The following is a 23,502-nucleotide window of genomic DNA, read 5'->3' as shown; positions in this document are numbered from 1 at the left end:
ATCATATGGCACCAACATGTTTGATAAGCTGTCATTGTTTCATACAAGAAAAGGTAAAGTAATTAATCAGACACGGAGAGAGAGAGAGAGAGAGAGAGTGAGGTTAGTCCTAAACCATCTAAAAACAGCTAGTCCATGTATTCCCATGCCGTCGACGGCTATATACCTTCAGGTATGGATCATGCCAACGGTATTTAGAACTATGTAGACAAACGGAAGTCAATGTGGTTGCTTGCGACTATAATCATAAATTTACTGGAGTAATACAGTAGAGATTTATGATACTTGAGAAACTATTTCAATCTGACATGGAGTCCAACATGATAGGAGACATGAACATTACCAAGTGTTAGTGTCAAATGAAGCAATAAATTAGAGTGGTGGCACAAGTTGCAAAGAATGATTTGCTATGCAGATTACAGGAAACATCAGTATTGTCAAGAGAAACCCAAGTCTCAAATGATAACCCAGAAATGATGAAAGTCAAATGAATCTGGCACTATTCAATTTAATGGCAATCTGCCAAGAATAGCACATTCAATCCAATCTGAGCATATCCGGATCGAGGCATACGCATGAGACCTGCACAGGTTGGAAAGAGAGATCAGCGCACAAAGCCGGCTTCATCAGCAATTGATGAAGGCAAATTAGTAGCTATTTAGCTTTAACTAGGAAAAGCACAAAATAAAAAAGAAAAAGAAAAAGAAAGAGAAAAAAAAGTGTTTTTTTTCAATATCCACAATGACCATCTTAAAACTTACTAAATTGCATGAGAATTATAGATATTAAAATGAATTAAAAGAACCAAACCAAGAAGTTGCTGGTTATCATGCTTTTCAACAACAGGTGCTAAGGATTAGCAGCAGTACAACCAGAACAGTTTTATTTCATCATGAATAGCAGCTGGCAAGAGGCACATTGCTAATGGTCATGTGCTTATAAAGTCTGAAAAACCTGATTGTATAAGTAAACAGGGACATTGCAAAAAATGATGTCGAACATAGAGAGAATGATGCAGCATGATTCCAGTTAAAAAGGTCAGCTTTAATAAGCTCTTCACACGCTTAAAAGTAAAATAACAAGATGTAAAAGGCACTCACTCTTATGATATAGGTTCTGAAGCAATGAGGCTCAGATCAGGCACACAACATACAGAAACAAATTTTAAGAGAAGAAGAAAAATCTTAACCTCAAAGCTCCCCTACTTATTAGAACTGTCTGTGTATAAGACTACAACTTTGGTAATTTACACATGTAGCATAATAACACCTCCAACCAAACATTTTGGAAATCAAATGATGGAGAAAAGGAAAAAATGTTGCAAGTTATTTATGCCTAAGCAATGCTGATATACAAGGACTATAATATGATTATATAATATAGGTACACATTTAAAGGGCATTCTCTACTGATTCATATGATAAATTTACTCTGGCTAGATAAAATTGCTGAGTGTATTTAGAACTTCTTTTATCTAATATCATGGTCTTTGTTCTTTCCAGTGTAATATCAAGATATTGGGGAAAAAATTAAAATAGCAACAGTTGTAGGAAGAGAACTAACATAAAGATTGAGCGTTGATGTTAAGAAAATTGTGAGATATCAAACTGGAATGACACATCCAATAGGAAACAAAAAGACAAAGCACCTAAAGTGTTAGATGATATATAATAAAATCCATCAACTGAAGAAAATAATAATACAATCTGAAGAGAGTTAAAAGCAGTCTGCAGAAGCCCAAAGTGTTGCCATTTTGATGTTTGGCTTTCAGCAGATACTAAAGCCCATGTTATATGTACAGAAGTGGTAGACCTTTCTTTCGACTATGCATGGCATAGAACCTACAGCTTTGCACATCTTAGTCATTCCCTTGAAGACCATAACATTTTATCCCTTTTGTCTCTTTCATGCTTTCAACTAAAACTGATTAGTCCTTTATAAACCTGGGGAGCCAAGGGGAGGATAGTCACCAAATTGTTGCTTTGCAGAAATCTATAGAAATCCACTTCACTTCCTTTTTTTTTCTTCAATTTTCTTCAGTCACTATACTGCAGAAGCACTGCATGATAACCTTTCAGAAAATTCTGAAGCTAACAGAAAATATACCATTCTGCATGCCAAGGGAATACGTCTCTAGTCTATGTTATTAAGAGTTTTGAAATCTACTATGGAGAGCAGTTAAATTGTATATCACTATGAAGTATATAAAAGTATCCATCTTTCACATGGGTGCAAGGTTCTCTTTGCAAAATTCTCATTAGTCAAAGCGGTCTGCTCGATGAGTTCTAACAGTATCTAAAAAATTTGGCAAAACAGAATAATGAAAAGAAAGGGTGAAAAAATACATTGGAATGGAAAAAAGAATACCTTAAGAGAGAATAACAAGACCAAGGTAAATGGATCCACAAAGGAATGTAAATGATATTAGACCCCTACAAACCAAATCAAGAATGATCATCCTGAATAATTGAGGAAAATATACATGACAGAAAAATTAAAAATGATATTCCTGGATAAGTTTGTCTATCAACAAAACTTACCAAATAACTCCCCATGCAACACCATTACAAGGGCAAGGACAAATTTCAGCAAATTTCTCGGCATCACTCGAGTGAACTCTTCGAGAAATTAAATCATCATAGATATCTGTAGTAGTGTATGCTTCAGATGGCATCAAATATATATTTCTACATAATTATTATACTTAAAGATGCTAATTTACTTGGTTTTCTCACAGTAAGATAATATCTAAAATCAATCTTACCATAGACAGAAAATAAGCTGTTCATGACACCTGCAAATGCATAGAATCATGGAAATTATCTTCTAGGTACCTTCTAGTAATACTTATTTACCATAAACAGAAGAAAGTAGGGAAGTAGACAGACTCTTACCTATAAACAGAATGACGAAGCGAAGAATGCGAACCTTGGTAGTTTCTTGCAGAAGCCAAACAATTGCAAGAAATATGATAAAGCCTAGACAAAATAGGAGTTCAAAAATTTATTAAGATCTTCCAATTAACTTTGAGTCCTTTCGAGTAAATAAATTATTAATACACACCTATACAAAGTCCACGAAGCAACCACTGTATGATCCATCAGTAACAAATCAGATTGATTAAGAAAACTGTGGATTATTTTCAATCTAAGCAACTATATAATGCAGAAGCAAGTAATAAAATTAAAAAATATCAACCACTTACATTTTTGGCAACAAATAGTACAACAAGCAATGCAAGCAGGAAGCAACCAGCAGCAATTCTCGTTGTGAGAAGATTAGTAGATGCAAGAATGAAAACCATTCCCCAGAATGATGAGCCAAGATCTGGGAGGAGAAATAAAAACGTCTAAAATCAAGGCAGTCGGAATCATGTTATTGAGAGCATTCGTCAGAGAATTATTAGATCTAGATCATTGATTCAAATGATTGGTTTCAGCTGAAACTTTAAAGAATCATTACATCCAGCTGGCAAAATGATCCAATAGATCCCACCACGAGTTTGTGTGACTCCACCCTCATTTGCATGTACCTGTATGCCTTCAACCTGCATGAAACATGTTTAATGCAAATACTTTATTCCCGGAGTAGGCATCAGATTATGTTAACCATATAAGATTAGATTGATCAGTATCTTAGTAAATCATAAGGCATAAACAACAAACTAGTCTTATGCACATGCAATGGAAACCTTATAAATATAGTGATAAAGACTCCACTCTACAACTTAAGGGTGCCATAACAATAGATAAAGTGGGCATATTTTGCAAATAATTAGTCAATAATACTCCATACTGTCATCAATCTCCATGAGCATTCAGACAAAGCTGACAGGACAAAGTAAACTTTGTGGAATAACAACTTCACACAGGACAATACAGAAATTTAATTTCATGGTAAAATTACAACTTTGTAGAAGAAAAGAACGGGTCATGGAACCTAGAAGTTTAGTTGGCCATGTTTTGGGCATGTCTAATGTCAACCATGTCTAGTCAAGTTATACCAATTTGGTGAGTCTATCTGAATTTGATAGTTTTATAGGAAGTGAAATGTAGGTTACACTTTGTATGTATCAGCAAAAGTTTCATGCTGATATTAGGAAAAAGATGTTTGTGATTATTGCCACTTACCGCAGACGATCAATCTGACAAAGAATTCATCAGAAAGAAGTTGATTGGTTTGAGTAGTTGGAATTCATAAGTTGAAATAAGGAATATGGAGTGAAAGCCCACTCAATGATTCATTTATAATTAACAACACGCGTCAAAGAATTCAATCAGAAATCTCAAAAGATTCTTAGTTGGCCATGTAATTGAAAGGAAGTCTACAATACAAAGGCAAACTGAACAAATTTTTTTATCACTTCAACTAAGAATGCAATGAATTTTTGTTTCTTTCTAAGAAGTGTGTCAGGCATTCAAAAATGTAATCCTCCTCAGCATTTTTCTCTTTGCTGGTTTACTGGTGTCAGTGGCATGTCTTAGAAGAAGAGAGTGCATGGGCTTTTTTGGAGTGGAAGCAATCTATTAAATTATCATCATAGTCATCCCTTTCCTTAAAACTGCTAAGAAAGGCACATTTTGTTAGCATCTAAACCCGTTCTACATCCAACACATCCATCACCTCATATGTCCGAAAACAGCTGACACGCATTCAGTGTTAATTTCAGAAGACACACAAACCTCACTTGGTTCAGTTAAATTCACCAGGATGATTAAGTGAAGCATTAAGAGCTGAGAAAAAGGAACATCTGAGGTAAACCAGAAGAAATTTCCAGGCAAAGATTCATCATTCTATGTCAAAAACAACAATGTATGCTCATGCATTGTGAAAAGTATGAATTCCCTACATCACCGCATGTTAGTTTGCAGGCGAGAGCATGGCTCGTCTCATGGAGAAACACCGTGATGAGCTTGAAAGGTGTCAGCAGCACTGTCCTCCACAACTACAAGAAACCAAAAGCAGGACACCAACAGATCAGAACGCAGCAAGACAGCATAGACCTCAAAGATCCAGCTTAAGGAGGTTGCCCATCAAACCAAGCAGCACAAGATCAAGCAAAGGAACCAATTTGACGGCAGTACTGCTTCAACATTGTGGCCTTCGCCCCCACAAAGTCGTACATTTTTTCGATTTCTTCGTTTAAAAAAGGGCCAAAAGTAATTGCCCTTTGTTCGGAAAGTATAACGGGCAGAATCGACATTTTGGGGAGGATGAACTCACGGCGAGGATGACGACGGTGAAGACGGCAATGGTGACGATGAAGACGGACTGCTCGTGGTCGCAGCAGTGCTTGAGCTCCCAATTGGGCATCTCTCTACCTTCGTTTCTTTCTCTCGTCGATTTCCTTCTGTTCTTTAGCCGATAGATCGATAGGCTCTGAACCTTTCGGATCTGAGGAGGAGAGAGATGGAGAACCTGGTCGTCGCGGAGGCAGGCGTAAGAGGGGAGTCCGTCCGAGCAGACCAGCCGTCAACGTCTTCTAATGCAATGCTTGCACGGAAGAGAGGAAGCCGAGAGGGCAGAGAAAACCGAAAAGGGCGTGGCGTTACATGTGGAACAACTCCATTCGCTATTGGTCAGCGGGCGTGTCATTGACCGTCTTTCTTCGTCAACTGGTCAAATGCAGAAAATATCGCTTTTTTATTACAATTTATTTTCTTCGATGATTTTTTTTAATTTAAATCGAAAATTAGCTGAGATTTTATTTTTCACAAAAAAAATAATTATTATTCTTCCTGTATTCCACTTTTATAATTATTTTTAATTAAAGCAATCAAACGGGACTAAATAAAAACATATTTCCAAGGGAATTATTTCGATAGATGCTTTGAAACAATATCGACAAGGTTCCAATGAGACCAAATGATTAGATATATTAAATGATCCACCCTTTCATTTTTTTACATCTTAATCAATCATTTATGACGACTCCTCCCTGTGCTCACCATAACAATTTACTGCTAACAATGCCATTCCTGGGAAGAAGATATTACAAATGATGGCAGAGACTAATCTTGAAAGATCATATTTTACTTGAAAATTAGGGATTTAACCTTTTATTTTCGTATCCATCCTCTGTTGCAGAGAATACATGTAAACAAGAAAACCAAAGTTTATCTACTGATCTCTCTTGACAACTACCAAGAATCTCAATTTAAACTGAGAATCCAATCTTCAGAAACTAATAGATACTGTTTTCACAAAAAGATGGTGTGTTAGGCACTTGATCCTGTCAGGTATTGACACATAGGTAGACTGTTATTTATCATATGAAAAAACCTACAGCAACTGGAAAGCATAAAGCTTGTAGGATTCAGCTACTTAATGAATGGAAAGCAGACAAAAAAGAACATACCAAGGTTGCAAAGAAGTTTGGCAGCTGTGGAGATGGAACGAAGAACTCTTGCATCATTTATGATAACCACAAACTTGCACACTAGAGTAGAATCAAAGAACCAAGATGACCCACCATAATACCTTCCTCGGTTTTCTTATCTCATGCATTTTCTGTGCTTCAGTAGGTGGTCAAGCACCTGAACATTCCTTGCTCAAAAGGATCATAACAATATACTTTTATGTCAAACCCCAGCTTATTGAAGTAACAAGAAATTTTTCATGAATGCCTAAAAAATTATCATGGTCGAAAAAGATGTCTTCTTAGGTCTGAGACTGGATTTGTAGCATCCTACATCTTCTTAGGTTATCCATGATTTTTCTTGATATGAACATGTATGCCAAGTGTTATAGCACATCTAACTACAAGTAACAAAAGCAACAAACAGTATATACCTTGAATCTTTATTATTCAATTCTATTGTTTAAAGTGCTTGAATTAACTATTACTGTTTCCAGTAAGCCCCCTAGATGAAATTGATAGACATGCACTCCTTAGAAAGGAGTGCTACAGCACCTCGGTCAACTCCCAGTGGCAACATCCTATAAATCCTATAAAGCTTTTTTTTTTTCTAAAGAGACAAGGGATCCTATCATGTATTCAGTACCCAACTTTCAATTATCTATTGAACCCCTCTTATGATATTTACTTTAGACATATATTAATTTATATCTCTGATACCATCTCCATATCATTTGATGTGTACAGACAGATACAAACAACTCAAACATCTTTGTTACATTTGGTACTAATTCAAATAGATCAAAAAGCAAATAAATAATTTGCTCACCCTTATGTAGTTGAGTATGGCAAATGTGCTCATTATACTAAGATATCTGTACTCCTTGATATTCAATTAAATTTCTAGCATTTTTTGTTACAATCTATGGCCATAAAGTTTGAAGGATTGTGAACAATACTGGTCACGTGTTTCAAGGTTATGCTACGGCCACAGCTAATGGTTATTAGTGCAAGCTTTATGAAGCTAAATCCAATTCTAAGTAATGCCTTAGTCTTTATTGCATTCAATGTTTAGATGGTTATATCTTTAGCTGTGTAATACTAGAGTTAAAAATGGAAATCATGTACAGATGTTAGTGAGCAAAGAGACTCCTGAAATTTAATGACCAAAATAAGAACCATTATCGGAACATCTAAAGAAAAGTTATTGATAAAAAGAACATCCATATGGGAGTCCTAAATTAACCCATGCAGCTGCATATGCAGATGAGTCATGCGAGAACCGTGCATAAGTATATATTCAGGTCAATATCCATCACTATGTAGACTATGCATTAATAGATTGATACATGCTTCCTCCCTATCACCTACAAAATATAGATATACCATGAGAACATTAAACTAATCTCTATGGCTTTACCCATCACTCTGTGCTTAACAATGTCTTATTTAAACTTACAATATAGCGTATTCATTCATTATTGACAATTGACTTTTTCCTACCTCAGAATTTAATTGTACATATTTTACACAATAATTTTATAATATAAATTCAGTTGCCATAACTATTCCACATACACTTTGCAAGATGTTGTAATTGCATAACACAGCTGCTTGGAAGGATTGGGGGCTGAATTATTTCAATACACCAAGGTTATAAATTTACATGCAGTAGAAATAAAGCATAAGGTGGCAGATCACCACAATCATTGTCCTTGAACTAGCATTCACATAAAAAATATCCTATCTCCTGTACCAACAAATATGCACCTTTGCAATGCCAAGACAACTAGTTTAGAAAAAGGTGGAATAGGCATATTTCACAAGTTCATGATGACTAATGCAAAAGTACTAGAGCAATTAGGCACTTAAGTTCTTAACTAAGCAGTAACAAATATCTAGTAGAGGAAGTGGATGACAATCTCATGAATGCTCGTAAGGATGTTGTTCATAGTCGAATGGACATGATCATATTCAAGTGTTGGATTCACCAAAAAAAAGAATTATATAGAGTACATAGGGGAAATTATTTGGATTGCATATGATAAAACATGATCTTAAGAGAAGCTTCAACAATGGAAATACATCCATTTTAATGTCAGCAAGGTAATTTGGAATTGTAGCAAAAAAGTCCCCAGTATTTTTTGATCTTCTAAATCTCTCATCATAAAGCTGGTGTGTGTTTAATGTCAACAAATGTCCTGCTTGCCAACAGGTCAGTGACGAATACACCAAGGCGGACATGAGATTTCAGAAATCACTGATGAAAAGCCATTTTAGACTTGCAATTAGGATAAACTATTGAGTGAATCTCCATCACAACCCCTAACGGAAACAAGCATGAAAAGAAAAACAAAAGACATACTGATGCACCTTATGCAATTCAATGAACTTAAGAAGATTAGCTGTTATCTCAGTAAGATTTATGCAGCTGGAAAAGAAAACTCATCATGTGCATTAAAGCAGTACTATTAGACACCTCTTCTTACTATCTAAAATAACAAAACAAACAACTTTTCTAGTGAGTTCTTAAAATGAAATTTGCTGACCTAACAGAGATCATGAAAATTAGATCATTTGCTCCAAATTTGTCCAAAGCCCATCTTTTACTTAATTTAATCTCTTCGGTCGATTATTTGACCATCAAACCCTTCTAATTTTTCAGTGCAGCCTTTCTTCTGTTTTCATCCATCTGCCCGAAGACCTTCATCGCAATCATGTTATCGTCAAAGTATTGTGCATAAGGGTGGCCCTTTGGGACGAGTCTCCGGTACGTCTGGAATTGCTTTTCTGCCTCATCCTTCTTCCTCAACAATGTGTATATGATGCCCTGACAAAGATAAGGCCGGAAATCCCTTGGCTCCTCCTTCACCAGTTCCTTGTATATCTTAAGCGAGTCCTCGTACCTCCCCTCTATAACCCTAATTTGTGCCATCAGCAGCTTAAAGTCCCTCAAGTCCTCCTTTCTCCTGGCCTTCTTGCACAGTTCCATCGCGTCCTCGACTCTCTTCAAGATGGCGTCGAGGTCGCCATCGTCCTCCGACTGCGAGGTGGCCATTATGAGCCCGTGATAGGCCTCAACCAAGAAGGGGTCTTTCTCGAGGAGCTCCTCGAATCCTCGCTTCGCAGTCTCCGTGTCGCCATCGTAGCTCTGCAGGTGGGCCTTAAGGAGAGGGAGGTCCTTCTCGGCGGGCTCGAGGGCGACGAGCCGGTCGACGATGCCAATGGCCTCGGCGAGCTTCCCAGCCTTGACCTTGAGCTCCATGAGGGCGCGGAGTGACCGGACGTCGTCGGGGTGGGAGTCCAGTCGCTCCTCGAGGATCCGCTCCTTCTCGGCCTCGGTGAGGGGGGTGGTCTCGGAGGAGGCATCGGAGGGCAGGGCATCGGATTGGACGGCGGGGGCGGGAGGGGCAGCGGCCGCGGCGGCGGCGGCGGCGGCGAGAGCGGGTGGGCACAGGCGGGCGAGGAAGAGGGCAGCCGCGGCGATGGAGGTGGCTGCAGCGACGGAAGCGATCTTGATGACGGGCGCGAGGGAATTCGACGATGATTTGGAGGAGCAAGACGCGCGGAGGGAGGGACACGGTTTCGTCGAGGAGGAGCAGGGGAAGGGCTTAAGAAGCGGAGGAGAAGAGATGAGGGGTTTGGAGAAGAGAGGGAGGTGAAAAGGGTGGCGGTGGGCGGTGCGGCAGAGAGGCTCCATGTCTCGGTCTCCAAAGGGGCGAAGGCGAGGAAGAATGGGGAGAACTGAGAAGGCCAAAAACCCTACGAGGGATAAAGAGGATCCTTTAAACGAACGTGGTATCTTCACGCGCAAATCATACGCTACGATATGGGAGCCTCTCCACCGTCAGATCTTTAGAAGTTAAACAATCGCTTCCTCCTCCTTTTAAGTGGACAAACGTTAGTATTTGAGCTCGTATAAGACGGGCGTGTGTTATCTGATGCGAGACCAAAATTGATCCGGAAAATGGACACAATATAAATTATTTTTTAAAAAAAATAGAGATAAATTATATTTATCAGTCTGAATATTTTTTATCTTAAAATAACTCGAATTAATCAGCATATATATTACTATTTTTTTGATCAAATGTCATTTCATCCAAAAACTTAGATCGATAAATATGACATGAGATTAAGCCATAAATCTCAATTCTTAATGGTTTTAGCTTCTCTTCTCATCCAAAAACTTAGATCGATTTCTCAGGACTGCACTTGAGACCGTAGCCAGAATTGGGTGGAAACAAAGGAGCTACTTCTGCATCACCTCCGGCTCTGACCGACGTACTGCGGCGGCACCCGCCGGTACGCCCTGAAGAACTCCTGGTTCTCCTTCTCCAACTCCTTCCACACTGAACACAAATGGCAACGCCATGAATGCTTAATCACAAAGAAAGAAGGAAGAGGTAAGCGTAGGGAGCAGCAGCAAAGACCAACCGGTGGAGGTGATGGCCGGACTGACATCGGCGTGCAGCAGCAGCGCCTCCATGCATTCCTCCATGCTCATGTGCCACAGCAGGCATGTCTCGATGAGATGCTGAACCTGATCGGCCAAAAGCACGGGTCAAGAGCACGATCTATGTATCGATCTAAGGACACGGTGAGAGCAAGCGATCTGCCTGTAATTACCAGTCTGATGTATGCGGCGGCCGGAGAGTAGTGCTCGCCCATGTCGAAAGCTTGACTGGTTCTGCTGCGGCCGAGGTGGTGATGATGGTGGGCAAATAAAAGGAGGAGAGGGTGGAGGTGATCACGTGCCCGAGTGGAGATCATTGGAGGAGAGGAGATTACGAATAGCGTACGTGCCTCACGTCTTCACGTGAAGTGGGGCTTGTGCATGCTGAGATGGAGATGGGGTTGCGTGCAAGGCTTTGAGGACCTGCGTGTGACCGTCACACTAAAAGACAACGCATGCGACGTTGCAGAGATGTCGGTGTTATCCGCCACGGTGACACTCGCCGAGAAGAATGAGGTGTGATATTTCTAATGATATTTTCTCACCACGTGTCTAACATCTCAGTGTCACGTCACCAACATATCATACGACCGGACACCTAAATAGGTGACTGAATATAATTTAAAATTAAAATTAATTATTTTTTTATAATTAGTTTTTATAATTTTATAAAATTAAAAATTTAAAGAGAAAAATATTTCATAATATAAATATCTCAATATAACTTCTAAAAATATAAGGATCGAGATATTAAAGATAATTAATTATAAGAAATAAGATGTAATTAATCTCAATATTATCATGCCCCAAGTTCAACACATCACAAAGGTAATTAAATCTAGAAAAAATATACTATATACTTCATAATTGACACATACCTCACCGAAGACGAGGCCGAGAAGCTGGTCCACAGCCGGACCAGTGCCGGCATTGTCAAGGTGAAGGACAGCCACGCCATGCCCGAGCCCTCAGCGCTAGATAGGGAAGGCATGGTTCTGAACCGCGAGGAGGCGCCCCTGGACGTGGACATCAAGAACGGCGGCTGCGACGTGGTGCCGAACACCAAGAACCTTCCTCTGGTCGGGGAGGTCGGGCTCGGCGCCGATCTCGTGAGGCTGAACGGCCACGCCATGTGCTCCCCGGGGTTCTCCTGCGACTCGGCCTTCCAGGTGACGTACGTGGTCAGGGGGAGCGGTCGCGTGCAGGTCGTCGACGTCGATGGTGTTGCGGGGGGCAACTGTTTAAGCCGTGGTCTCGGGGCCAACGCGGCTCGGTTCAGGGGTCCGGATGTCGAAGATCTTGATCGATGTCCTTCGAGGCCTCTCGACGGCTGGTCTCCATAGTCCGGTCTGGCACCTGCACGCAGGTCGGGCCGGGAGCTCGGCCCGACCCCTCCGACGATCAAGTTTGAGAAAGATGTGGAGGGGATTGTGGATGAGGCAGAAGAAGAGCCTCTGAGTGTTTTTGTGTCTGAGTGAGTTCCTCCCCCCTCTTTGCTTAGAGCTCAAGGGTATTTATAGATGAGGTTTGATGTTACCTGATGTGGCTGTTCGTGTGAGCAGGGTCGTACCTCTGATGCCGTCTGACACGGTCGTTGGCGTTGCGTGGGGGGTCGGATCGCCGCAGGGTATGGGCAGGGGTCGGTAGTTGTCTTGTCTCGCTATGGACAAGCGTGCGGGGATGGAAGTCGCTGCTCGCCAGTGGGTGTCGTCAACGCGGGTCAAGTCAACATCGCTGCCTTCCACATCGGGCAACGGGGCGTCCAGGTGGGGCCGTTGTCCTGGCGCATCATGTCGCCATTATTTCCCCTATCATATTCCCCCCCCGAAAGAAGCTATGCGTCGGTTGTGACGGGCGGGGGAGGGAGCCCGTGGCATAGCTGCGTCTCTTGGTGCTGAAGCGATCTCAGGCGACCTGAGGTCGAGCTCATAAGGGCGACATGAGGTCGAGCTCCTTTTATGCAGGCGGGGTCTCGGGCATTACACGGCCGAGGATCGTGACACGAGAGGGCTGACCGTGCTGAAGAGCCTCGGGCATTACGCGACCGAGGAGCGTGACCCAGGCGGGCAGATCGCGCTGAAGTGCCTCGGACATTACGCGACCGAGGAGTAAGGCAGGGGCGGGCTGACCGCGCTGAAGTGCCTCGGGCATTATGCGACCGAGGAGCGTGACCCAGGCGGGTAGATCGCGCTGAAGTGCCTCGGGCATTACGCGACCGAGGAGCAAGGCAGGGGCGGGCTGACCGCGCTGAAGTGCCTTGGGCATTACGCGATCGAGGAGCAAGGCAGGGGCGGGCTGACCGCGCTGAAGTGCCTCAGGCATTACGCGACCGAGGAGCGTGATCCAGGCGGGCAGACCGCGCTGAAGTGCCTCGGGCATTACGCGACCGAGGAGCAAGGCAGGGGCGGGTAGACCGCGCTGAAGTGCCTCGGGCATTACGCGACCGAGGAGCGTGACCCAGGCGGGTAGACCACGCTGAAGTGCCTCGGGGATTACTTTATCTTGATCGGCGGTTGTTTGTTTAAGTGTGCGCGAGCGGCCAGGCTCGCTTTTCCCTGGGGAAGGTCAAGGGGCCGCCTTTTTTCGGGGGTCGCCGAGTCTCGAGGCCGGTATAATTAGAGTTTTTAAAGCGGGCGTGCTCTGCGTTTTTAAGGTTGATTCGATTAGTGTTTCCGAGGCCGATATGATTAACGCCTTTGCATTTGCGCCGCGCTGCAGCTGTCTGCCATGTCAGGCTGTATTTATGGTGAGGTGATGCTTTCCGCCTCCGTAGCGCACATCGGGAGAGGAAGTGTTACTGCTTTGGCGAGAAGCGGCCTGCCTATAAGTGGCGTGAGGCTAGCCGTTGGGGGGGGGGAAAGGATCCTTTCCCATCTTTTGCTTCGGACTGCTTCACACTTCTTCGTCTTGCTCGTGCTAATCGCTCCTTTTCTCGCCAAAGGTCAGGAAGAATGGTGTCCCCTTCTTCCCGTTCGTCTTCTCCTTCGTCGAAAGCCGGGGGAGCGGCGACTTCATCGAACTCCACCTCGTCATCGGACGAGAAGGCGGCCCGGGCCCTTGAGGCCTTGATGTGGCCTCACGACCATGACTCCACTGTGGGTGAGTCGTCATTGAGCCTCCTCCGGGATCGCTATGGCATCCCAGAGGAGTTCGTCCTTCTCGCTCCTGAGCCTGGCCAACGAGCATACGACCTGATTCCTGGGGGCTTCGCCCTTACCCTCGATGCCTTTGATGCCGGGCTACGCCTCCCCCTACACCCTGTAATAGTCTCCTGCCTTTCTTAGTGGCGTATCTCCCCGTCTCAAGTGGCGCCGAACTCATGGCGCTATTTGGTGGCTTTTTTGGGGGAGTGCCACTATGCCAACATAGCCCCGACCCGTGCCCTCTTCTTTTCCTGTTTTCGTCTTTCTAAGGGGTCGGGGGGCTACTATTTGTCCGCTCGAGCGGGCTTCAGAGTGAGTGGGGCCCCTCCTAGCAACAAAGGGTGGAAGGAGCGCTTCTTTTTGTCAACCGCTTGGAAGACTGGGGGTTCGGTGTCCGCTGGGGGGCGCGTGTGATAGACAACACCGCCCCAGTCTTGGACGACGAGGAGCGCCGAGGGCTTCTGAGGCTTAGAGAGATCCTCCCGGCCTCCCGAGCCATCCGGAGTATGTCTGAGCGATTGTTGGTGGAGGCGGGGCTTAGCCCGGTACCTCTAGGTACGCTCCGAGGGGCGGTTTTTTAGGGGTTTTCTCTCTTTTCCTTGTGGGTTTTTTGCTTAACCGGCAGTCGTTCCGACCTTTCTTAGTAGAGATGGTGCTTCTCGAGGCCCTGCGTGGGGGAAAGACCTCGGCCACGTCGGGTCGTTCGCCTTCCGTCACTAAGGTGGGTACGAGGGATCCTCGGGTTTTCAGCTGGGTCTTGTTCGGACCGGGCGGGTCTCATACGAGTACGGGTATCGGGTTGCCCTCGCTCGTTTTAAAGCGCGCCACCCCGACTTGGAGGTCGTGGAGGACCCCTTTGGTTCTTTCCCCGAGGATTTGGGCGTCGACATGCCAGCTGAAGTTCCTTTTGACGACAGCCCAGACGTCCTGGAGGATTGACGTCCTTTGTACTTTTTGCTTTATTTTTGTAACACCCCCCTTGTTTTCGAATAAACATGATCTTCTTCTTCTTCTTAGTTGACTGTCTGTGCCTCGGTGCGGTTCTTGTAACTGGCCGAGTCTTTACTCATGGAAAGAACTTTTTGAGATTTTGGGTGTTCCAAGTCCTTGGCAGGGAATGGCCCGTCATCGTGGCGAGTCAGAATGCGCCGGTTCCGATGACTTCGGTCACCCAGTAGGGGCCTTCCCAACTGGGGGCCAACTTGCCTCTTGCTCGGGTCGGGTCGCTGACCTCGGTCCTTCGCAGGACCAGGTCGCCTAATTTGATAGGTCGGGGTCGCACCTTTCGGTTGTAAACCCTTGCGACTGCTCTCTTATAAGAGAGGGCTCTTATATGCGCGTCAGCACGCCGCTCCTCCAGTAGGTCGAGGGCGGCTCGAAGTCCTTCGTCCGAGGCTCCCTCGTCGTAGCTTTTTGTCCGGAGGGTGGCGATGGTTACCTCGGGAGGGAGGACAGCTTCATTTCCGAACGCGAGGCTGTACGGGGACTCCCTAGTAGCGGTTTTTGGGGTGGTGCGTAGCGCCCATAGCACGCTCGGGAGTTCGTCCGTCCAAGCTGTCCGAGCCGTGGATATTCTTCTTTTGAGCCCATCCAGGATGGACCGATTAGTCACCTCCGTCAGCCCGTTAGTCTGAGGGTGAGGGACCGAGCTGTACTTCAGACGGATTCCGTGTTTTGCGCAGAACTCCCGAAATCCCTGACTAGCGAACTGGGGCCCATTATCCGTGATGATGGTTTTTGGCAGGCCGAACCGAGTGATCAAATTCCTCCATACGAACTTCTCTATTTGCCGTGCCGTAATCGTCGCCAACGGTTCGGCCTCGACCCATTTTGTGAAGTAATCTACGCCGACTACGATGTACCTCCGCTGTCCTGCGGCTGGGGGAAGGGTCCGAGGAGGTCTAAACCCCATTGCGCAAATGGCCATGCGCAGTCGATGGGAGTTAGTAGAACTGCGGGCAGCCGAGGCGTGCGGGCGTGTTCTCGACATGAGGTACATCGTTGCACATGCGTTGTCACGTCTCAGCACATGGTCGGCCAGTAGTAGCCTTGGCGAAGTATTTTATGTGCTAGGGTCCGCCCGCCGATGTGTTCTCTGCAGACTCCTTCATGTATCTCTGCCAGGACGGTCTGAGCTTCGTCGGGCTCTAAGCATCGTAGGAGGGGGTACGAAAAAGACCGCTTGTAGAGCCGTTCGCCCACCTCGGTATACCACGCATGTGTGTGGCGTAGGCGCCGAGCTGATGCTTCGTCGGGCGGGAGAATTTCGTCCCGTTTGAAGCGTAGCAGTTCTTGTATCCAGGTGGTGGACGCGCTACTCATAGCTGTGGCCGCGATTTCGACAGTGCGAGCGGGTAACTCCTCGACCTCGGGCCCGACTTCGGGGGCAGGCTTTGAGGCCAGCTTAGCTAGTGCGTCGGCGCGCTCGTTCTCCCCCCTGGGGACATTAGATAATGTGAAATGAAGGAACTTTGCGGTCAGGCTTTTTACCTGTGCCAGGTATTTCGTCATAGTCGAGTCGCGGGCCTCGTATCCCCCGCTGAGTTGCTCGGCCACCAGCTGGGAGTCGGTGTGGACGTGGAGGGCGACCACCTGCATCTCGAGAGCCAATCTGAGTCCTGCTAGAAGCGCCTCGTATTTCGCCTCGTTGTTAGTGGCGCGGAACCCGAAGCGAAGGGAACGCTCGAACGACCGCCTGTCGGGAGCTCGGAGTACCAATCCCGCGCCAGCACCTTTTGAGTTGGCTGATCCGTCGACGTGCAAGATCCAGGCCTCAGGAGGTTGGCTGAGGCTCTCGTTCTCGATCTGAGTTAACTCTGCGATGAAGTCGGCCACAGACTGGGCTTTAATAGTTGTCCTGGGCACGTATCGAATGTCGTGCTCGTTGAGCTCTATCGCCCATTTGAGAAGCCATCTTGCAACATCAAACTTAGACAAGGCCTGTCGGAGCGGCTGGTCCGTAATTACTTCCACCGGGTGAGCCTGGAAATAAGGGCGTAGCTTCCGGGCGGACAGCACGAGCGCGAGGGCTAGCTTCTCGATCGGTGGGTATCGTTCCTCGGGACCATTGAGGACATGGCTGACATAATAGACCGGGAGCTGGTCGCCGAAGCTTTCTTTAACCAGGACGGAACTTACTGCGTGCGGGGAGGCCACCAGGTAGATGCGCAGTTTCTCGCCCGGGGAGACCGAGGCGAGTCAAGGAAGGTTTGTCAGGTGCTGTTTCACTTGCTCGAGGGCTTCCTTGCATTCTGCCGTCCATTGGAAACCTTTCGGGTTCTTCAGCGCCCTGAAAAAGGGGAAGCAGCGATCACCTGATCGGGCGAGGAAGCGGGATATGGCGACGAGTTTTCCGTTGAGGCGCTGCAGGTCTTTGATCGTCCGAGGTGATTGCATATTGATGATCGCCTGGACCTTCTCTGGGTTGGCGTCAATTCCTCTTTCATGTACAATGAATCCGAGGAACTTTCCCGACGTGACGCCGAAGGCGCATTTTGCGGGGTTGAGTCGCATGCCGAACCTGCAGAGCGTAGCAAATGCTTCGGTCAGGTCAGCGAGGTGAGCCCCGGCCTCTTGGCTTTTTACGATCATGTCGTCGACGTACACCTCCATGTTTCGCCCAATCTGGTGGGCGAACATCTTGTTCACCGTCCTCTGATATGTTGCCCCGGCATTTTTCAATCCGAAGGGCATGACTTTGTAAAAGTAAACCCCCTGATCGGTGATAAAGGCTGTGTACTCTTGATCTTCGGGCGCCATTCTGATCTGGTTATAACCCGAGAAGGCGTCCATAAATGAGAGGCGGGCGTGACCTGCCGTGGCGTCGACCAGCTGGTCAACCCTAGGCAGAGGGTAGCAGTCCTTTGGGCATGCACTGTTAAGACTGGTGTAATCAACGCACATCCTCCAACTTCCATTAGCCTTCTTGACGAGGACTACATTGGATAGCCATTGCGGGTATTCAGCTTCTTATATGAAGCCTGCCTCCAAGAGTCGAGTCACTTCTTCTTGCACGGCTGCCTGCCGTTCCGGGGCCTGTCGCCTTAGCTTTTGTTTTACCGGACGAGCGCCAGGCGAGATACTGAGGTGATGTAAGGCGACTTCCGGGTCGACGCCTGCCATGTCGGAAGGCGACCAAGCGAAGATGTCAGCGTTCTTTTGTAGGAGGCCGACAAGTTGTCCCCGTTCTTGCTCGGGCAGCTCTGACCCGATCTTAATCGTCCATTCTGGTCGATCTTCTAGGAGTGGCACCGCGACTGTGGTCCCTTTCGGCTCCAGGTGGGGGGTCGGCTTCTGCGTTTCCCGAGGGTCTGCTAACGGTTGTTCGATCCTCACCTTTTTGGGCAACGAGACGACAGTCAGGTAGCAGCGCCGAGATTCTCGAGGGCTTCCTGCGATCTCTCCGATCCCGGCGTGGGTTGGGAACTTCACGGTTTGGTAGTAGGTCAAGATGACAGCTCTGATTTTATTGAGGGTCGGCCGACCGAGGATGGCGTTGTAGGCGGCGGGGAGGTCGATTACCAAGAAGGTGGTCATTGTCATCTTTGACCTCGGCAGGGCTCCCAAGGTGAGGGGCAGAGTGATCGCCCCCAGTGGTGAGATTGAATCGCTGGTGAAGCCGGTGAGCGCCGAGGATACTGGCTTCATGTTATCCCTGGACAGGCCGAGCTTCTGGAAGGCGTCAAAATATAGTATGTCGGCCGAGCTTCCAGTATCGACCATGATCCTTTTTACTTGCGCATTGGCGATTCTGGCTGATATCACGAGCGCATCGTCGTGCTCGGCCTGTTCATATGTCCTGGCCGGGAAGGTGACACTGGGTCCGGGCGCGTATCTGGGAGCTTCGGCCGAGGCGGCTCGGGCGTACGCCTTCTTTCTGGCCATGGAATCCCCACCGAACACGGGGCCTCCGGTTATAACATCGATGTGTCATTCGATGGGACCTTCCGGGCATGGCGAAGGTTCCTTGTCTGGGCGGAGGTACTGGTCGAGGTGTCCTCTACGGATGAGTTCCTCGATCTGTCTTTTCAATTCCTGACACTGTTCAGTGTCGTGCCCTCGTTGCCGGTGGAAGCGACATTACTTTGATTGGTCCGCCAACGCTCGGGGACTACTTATCGGGTAAGGTTCTTTGAGGAGTCCCTTCTCTCTTATGTGAAGGAATATTTTCGTTCGGGACGAATTCAAGGCTGGGAGAGGGGGCCTTGAAATCGACGGGTCGGGTCGGTCCAACTTACGCCGGGATGTCTCGGGTTGTTGCTGTCGGGGTGGCTCCAACTTGGTCCCTCTGTGTCCCCCGGGTTTCCTTGCCATCCAAGCTTCCGCGGCGACAAACTGACTCGCCCGTTGGAGCATCTCGGGTACCGTCGTGGGGGGTCGCTCTACTAGGGACCAGAAGAACCTGGAGGGTCGCAAGCCTATCATGAATGCCTGCATCAATAGAGAAGGATGAGCGTCCGAGAGCCCGCGAATCTGCGTTGTAAAGCGGTTCAAGAAGTGGGAGAGGGACTAATCCTCCCTTTGGTTGAGTCCGAGGAGTAACGCCACGGACGACTTCGGGCGGGCGTAGGCGAGGAAGTTGAATTCAAAGTCCCGGGCAAGCTGGTCAAAGGAAGAGATGGTACCAGCTTTGAGGTTGACGTACCACGCGCGGGCCGATCCCCTCAAAGTCGTTGGGAATGCCCTGCACATCAAGGCGTTGGAAGTCCCATATAGCGCCATCTGGGCGCGAAACGCGGCTACGTGATCCGCGGGGTCGGTGTCGCCGTTGTAGGTGTCCAGGGATGGGAGTCGAAAGTGCGGCGGGATGGCCTGATCCTGAACTTCGGGCGCGAACGGGGACCCTTGGTATCCGTCCGTCCCGAGCTCCCCTTTCGACCTGCGCATCTCTTGTTGCACTTCATTAAGACGTTGATTGAAGAGGTGCAACTGGGCTTGGAGGACGTTGGTCGGGTTCGCGGGTGGCCGCTCGGGCTCGGGGGGACTGGATGTGCCTCCGGTCTCCTGATCTCCAAGCTGGGCCGTTTGGTTCTGAGGCGACGGAGGAAGCCCGGGACGCGGCGCGTGCATCCGAGGGGCGGGCTCCCGTTGTTGCAAAGGTCGATCTGCATGCGGGAGTGTCGGCTGAGGGATGAGCGGGACGATGGTCTGCACCATGCTCGCCAGTGCCCGCACTTGGTGGGCGAGGTCGTGAAAGGCCTCGGGCGAAACGGATGGCGGACCGACGGGGGCGTCGGGCGGCGACAAGCCCGGGTCATTGAACAGTCGCCAATATCGCTCCGTAATCGCAGCGGCGCGCTCGTCTCGGAGCTCCTCCCGCGAGGGATGATCCCCTGGGGTCCCGACCGGGCGCGACCCCGTAGCCGTGGGTTCGCCAAAGTGGATCTGCTGATCAGTCGACATTTCGGAGGCCCTCCTTCTAGCGCTAAAATGTTGCGGGGGGCAACTGTTTAAGCCGTGGTCTCGGGGCCGACGCGGCTCGGTTCGGGGGTCCGGATGTCGAAGATCTTGATCGATGTCCTTCGAGGCCTCTCGGCGGCTGGTCTCCGTAGTCTGGTCTGGCACTTGCACGCAGGTCGGGCCGGGAGCTCGGCCCGACCCCTCCGACGATCAAGTTAGAGAAAGATGTGGAGGGGATTGTGGATGAGGCAGAAGAAGAGCCTCTGAGTGTTTTTGTGTCACATCCTAGATTTTGTTTTTTTCATATATTTTCACACAGGCCAAATAAATAAACATCACTTTATTCATCATCTATAACCATTTATTACAATTCATTTATTCATCTAATTACAAATAGAAAAGTTAACTTCAAGAGTCATCCAAGTGGCTCTACCTAGCGGTAGCGGTAGAGGAAGGTTCGCTCTCCATTGGAATCCGATTTAGTACTAGAGGGAGGCTGCTCTGAAAATCAAAAACAAAGAAAATTCAGCAACGCTGAGTAGGAACCCCAAAAGTCAAATCAAGATAAATACATGATCAAAATTCAATCAATCATCCCATTGGCGTATATCAAGTACCCGAAGGAGCACTCCCCCAATAGTGGATGGAGAGGCTTTATCCTACGGGATGAGTTTGTGTTCTCCCAACAACGGATGGAGGCAAACTCATATCACACTCCCAACAGCGGATGGAGTGGTGTCCCCACACCCGCCAAAGTGGGGACACGTTCCTCCCAACAGCGGATGGAGGAACCGTCCAACCGCCACGTCTGACGGCTCGCTAATCCCCGAAGGGAATCGCCCTACATGCTCTTGGCAGGAATATAATCTCACACTGGTCATATCAATTTTCGGATGAAATAACATATTTAAAACATCTCTTTCAAAAGTCATCAATATCAAATAATATAAATTAACCCTCAATTTACTTGAACTCTAGTTTAATCGATTCACTTGAACTCGATTTACTAGAGCCTAACTGAACTGATCTCTAATCCTTATTTAATTGGTCTGGAACCACCCTAGACTAGTATAATTTAGACTAGATTAAGTTCAATTTAGGTTAAACTAACTTGAATAAGCCAATCAATTCGGAATCACCCTGAATTGATATAGACTAATCAAGTATAGTTTAATTCAATCAATATTTGGGCTCAAGTTCAACAATAATATTGGGCTAGATTGAGCCAGTCCATCTATTGGTCATGTGCATTATACATGATTGAGCATGCATTACATAAAACTAGCCCAGCCTTGGCCCATGGACTAGTGATAGCATATACCCATTAACAACATATATGAAAACATAATAATGCATTAAAAGATAGATGAGGAGAAAAGTTTTAATACAAAGAAATAACATTTTCAATTTGACTATAAATCATAAGACATTAAAAGAGGGACTAGGAGATAAGTTTTAACACAAGGAAATAGCTTTCTAAATTCAAATAAAAATCATATTTTCAACACATAAAATTTCAACATATTCTAGTCATATTTTAAATCATTCAGAATAATATATTTTAAATTTCAGATCAAAGGATATCAAAAAGGGATTTTAGATAACATATTCTAGTCTAACAAGATTTTAATCCAGATAAGATTAAAGATAAACTGTAATATAGAAAATATATCATATAAAACATATACATTTTTAACATATTTAATTCTACAATAAAAACCTTAATCATTGGTCAAAGAATATTTTGAAAACTTTAACTGATTACTTTAATACAAAAAAATTTGACATTTAAAGAATTGATACACATTTTTCAAACTATAAAACTTTCAACATTTAAAGAATCAAAATAAAAGCTAAAACTTTTAAGAAAGGTAGGGAAACCTACCTCTTGTCAATAGGGTGTAACTCCTCGTTCTCTTGTCAACAGGGTGTAACTCCTCGTTTCTCCCGCTGCCAAGCTCGACTAAGTAAAGAATGAAGAAGAGAGATCCCTCCCCTTTAAATAGGAGGAGGTGAGCCTCTATTAAGGAAAATAAATTTTAATTTTCGTATTTATTTAATATAAATTATTTCCATTTAATATACTAATAAATATGATATCATCATATTTGAAATACTTAATAGTTATTTCCTTAATTCATATCAACAAACAAGGAAGTAGATTAAGATTTCCTAAATCTCAATCTCAAATATTTGATTTGATTACATTTTGTGTCTGAGTGAGTTCCTCCCCCCTCTTTGCTTAGAGCTCAGGGGTATTTATAGACGAGGTTTGATGTTACTTGATGTGGTTGTTCGTGTGAGCAGGGTCGTACCTCTGATGCCGTTTGACACGGTCGTTGGCGTTGCGTGGGGGGTCGGATCGCCGCAGGGTATGGGCGGGGGTCGGTAGTTGTCTTGTCTCGCTGTGGACAAGCGTGCGGGGATGGAAGTCGCTGCTCGCCAGTGGGTGTCGTCAGCGCGAGTCAAGTCAGCGTCGCTGCCTTCCACATCGGGCAGCGGGGCGTCCAGGTGGGGCCGTTGTCCTGGCGCATCATGTCGTCATTATTTCCCCTATCAGATGGCAAGCGCGTGCTGGAGACGAAGGTGGAGAGGGGTTGCCTGTTCATTGTGCCTCGGTTCTTTGTGGTGTCAAAGATCGCTGATGCTGAGGGAATGGAGTGGTTCTCCATCATCACCACTCCCAAGTGAGTCGGAGCTGCTCCCCTTCTTCTTCTTCTTCTTGCTAGTGTCTGCTGGAATCTAATGGATGTGTTGTCTGTGAAATTGCTGCAGCCCGGTGTTTACTCATCTGGCAGGGAGGACATCTGTGTGGAAGGCAATGTCCGCAGAGGTGCTGCAGGCTTCATTCGACACCACCCCTGACATGGAGAAGCTGTTCAGGTCCAAGAGGACCTCTGATGAGATCTTCTTCCCTCCTCCATCCTCCGCTTCCTAGCCAAGCCAGGATCTGAACTCCATGGTACTAAAGATCAGTAGAATTTGCGTGTGCAAGACTTTGATAAGACTTTCTAATAATGATTTTTAAGACAAAGGTGCTTTGTTGATACTTTGATCAGTGTAAGTTGTAAGCTAAGCGATCCAAATCTACAAAATTCTCTTTATCTTGTCCTCTGTTAAGGGAAGAAGAAGACTTCATGTCTACG

The 23,502-nt window shown here is 46.3% G+C and overlaps 4 protein-coding genes and 1 long non-coding RNA gene across 6 annotated transcripts; 1 reads left to right on the top strand and 4 right to left on the bottom strand.

Annotated features, from left to right (window-relative positions):
* Positions 1-321: 321 nt before the first annotated feature.
* Positions 322-6,824, bottom strand: LOC103991726 (uncharacterized). Of its 2 annotated transcripts, XM_018829116.2 has the most exons (11): positions 6,359-6,806; positions 5,224-5,615; positions 4,850-4,945; positions 3,463-3,547; positions 3,206-3,327; positions 3,064-3,088; positions 2,895-2,978; positions 2,765-2,794; positions 2,541-2,646; positions 2,368-2,432; positions 322-582 (listed from the first exon to the last, which is right to left on the bottom strand). In XM_018829116.2, exons 2-10 carry the CDS (start codon positions 5,311-5,313, stop codon positions 2,369-2,371), a joined length of 702 nt encoding a protein of 233 aa, XP_018684661.1. In that variant the 5' UTR covers positions 5,314-5,615; positions 6,359-6,806; the 3' UTR covers positions 322-582; position 2,368. The 2 variants fall into 2 exon arrangements, with proteins under 2 accessions (XP_018684661.1, XP_065014757.1); XM_065158685.1 differs by lacking the exon at positions 2,368-2,432 and having other exon boundaries at positions 6,359-6,824.
* Positions 6,825-8,790: 1,966 nt separating this feature from the next.
* On the bottom strand, positions 8,791-10,265 carry LOC103991725 (protein SLOW GREEN 1, chloroplastic). Its single transcript, XM_009411260.3, has one exon. The coding sequence runs from the start codon at positions 10,056-10,058 to the stop codon at positions 9,012-9,014; it is 1,047 nt and encodes a 348-aa protein (XP_009409535.2). The 5' UTR covers positions 10,059-10,265; the 3' UTR covers positions 8,791-9,011.
* Positions 10,266-10,408: 143 nt separating this feature from the next.
* On the bottom strand, positions 10,409-11,175 carry LOC135642491 (uncharacterized). Its single transcript, XM_065158692.1, has 3 exons — positions 10,988-11,175; positions 10,796-10,901; positions 10,409-10,710 (listed from the first exon to the last, which is right to left on the bottom strand). The coding sequence occupies exons 1-3, from the start codon at positions 11,129-11,131 to the stop codon at positions 10,622-10,624; spliced, it is 339 nt and encodes a 112-aa protein (XP_065014764.1). The 5' UTR covers positions 11,132-11,175; the 3' UTR covers positions 10,409-10,621.
* A 4,804-nt stretch (positions 11,176-15,979) lies between these two features.
* Positions 15,980-18,841, bottom strand: LOC135643811 (uncharacterized). The gene is made up of 3 exons (XM_065161177.1): positions 18,040-18,841; positions 17,227-17,892; positions 15,980-17,094 (listed from the first exon to the last, which is right to left on the bottom strand). The coding sequence occupies exons 1-3, from the start codon at positions 18,839-18,841 to the stop codon at positions 15,980-15,982; spliced, it is 2,583 nt and encodes an 860-aa protein (XP_065017249.1).
* Positions 18,842-22,749: 3,908 nt separating this feature from the next.
* On the top strand, positions 22,750-23,460 carry LOC135642493 (uncharacterized). The gene is made up of 2 exons (XR_010497983.1): positions 22,750-23,043; positions 23,132-23,460. It is a non-coding gene; the product is annotated as an uncharacterized LOC135642493 (long non-coding RNA).
* Positions 23,461-23,502: the final 42 nt, after the last annotated feature.

The sequence above is a fragment of the Musa acuminata genome, chromosome BXJ3-7 (assembly GCF_036884655.1).
Source record: "Musa acuminata AAA Group cultivar baxijiao chromosome BXJ3-7, Cavendish_Baxijiao_AAA, whole genome shotgun sequence".
Taxonomy (NCBI): Eukaryota; Viridiplantae; Streptophyta; class Magnoliopsida; order Zingiberales; family Musaceae; genus Musa; species Musa acuminata.
This window is presented reverse-complemented; position numbering and strand designations above follow the sequence as displayed.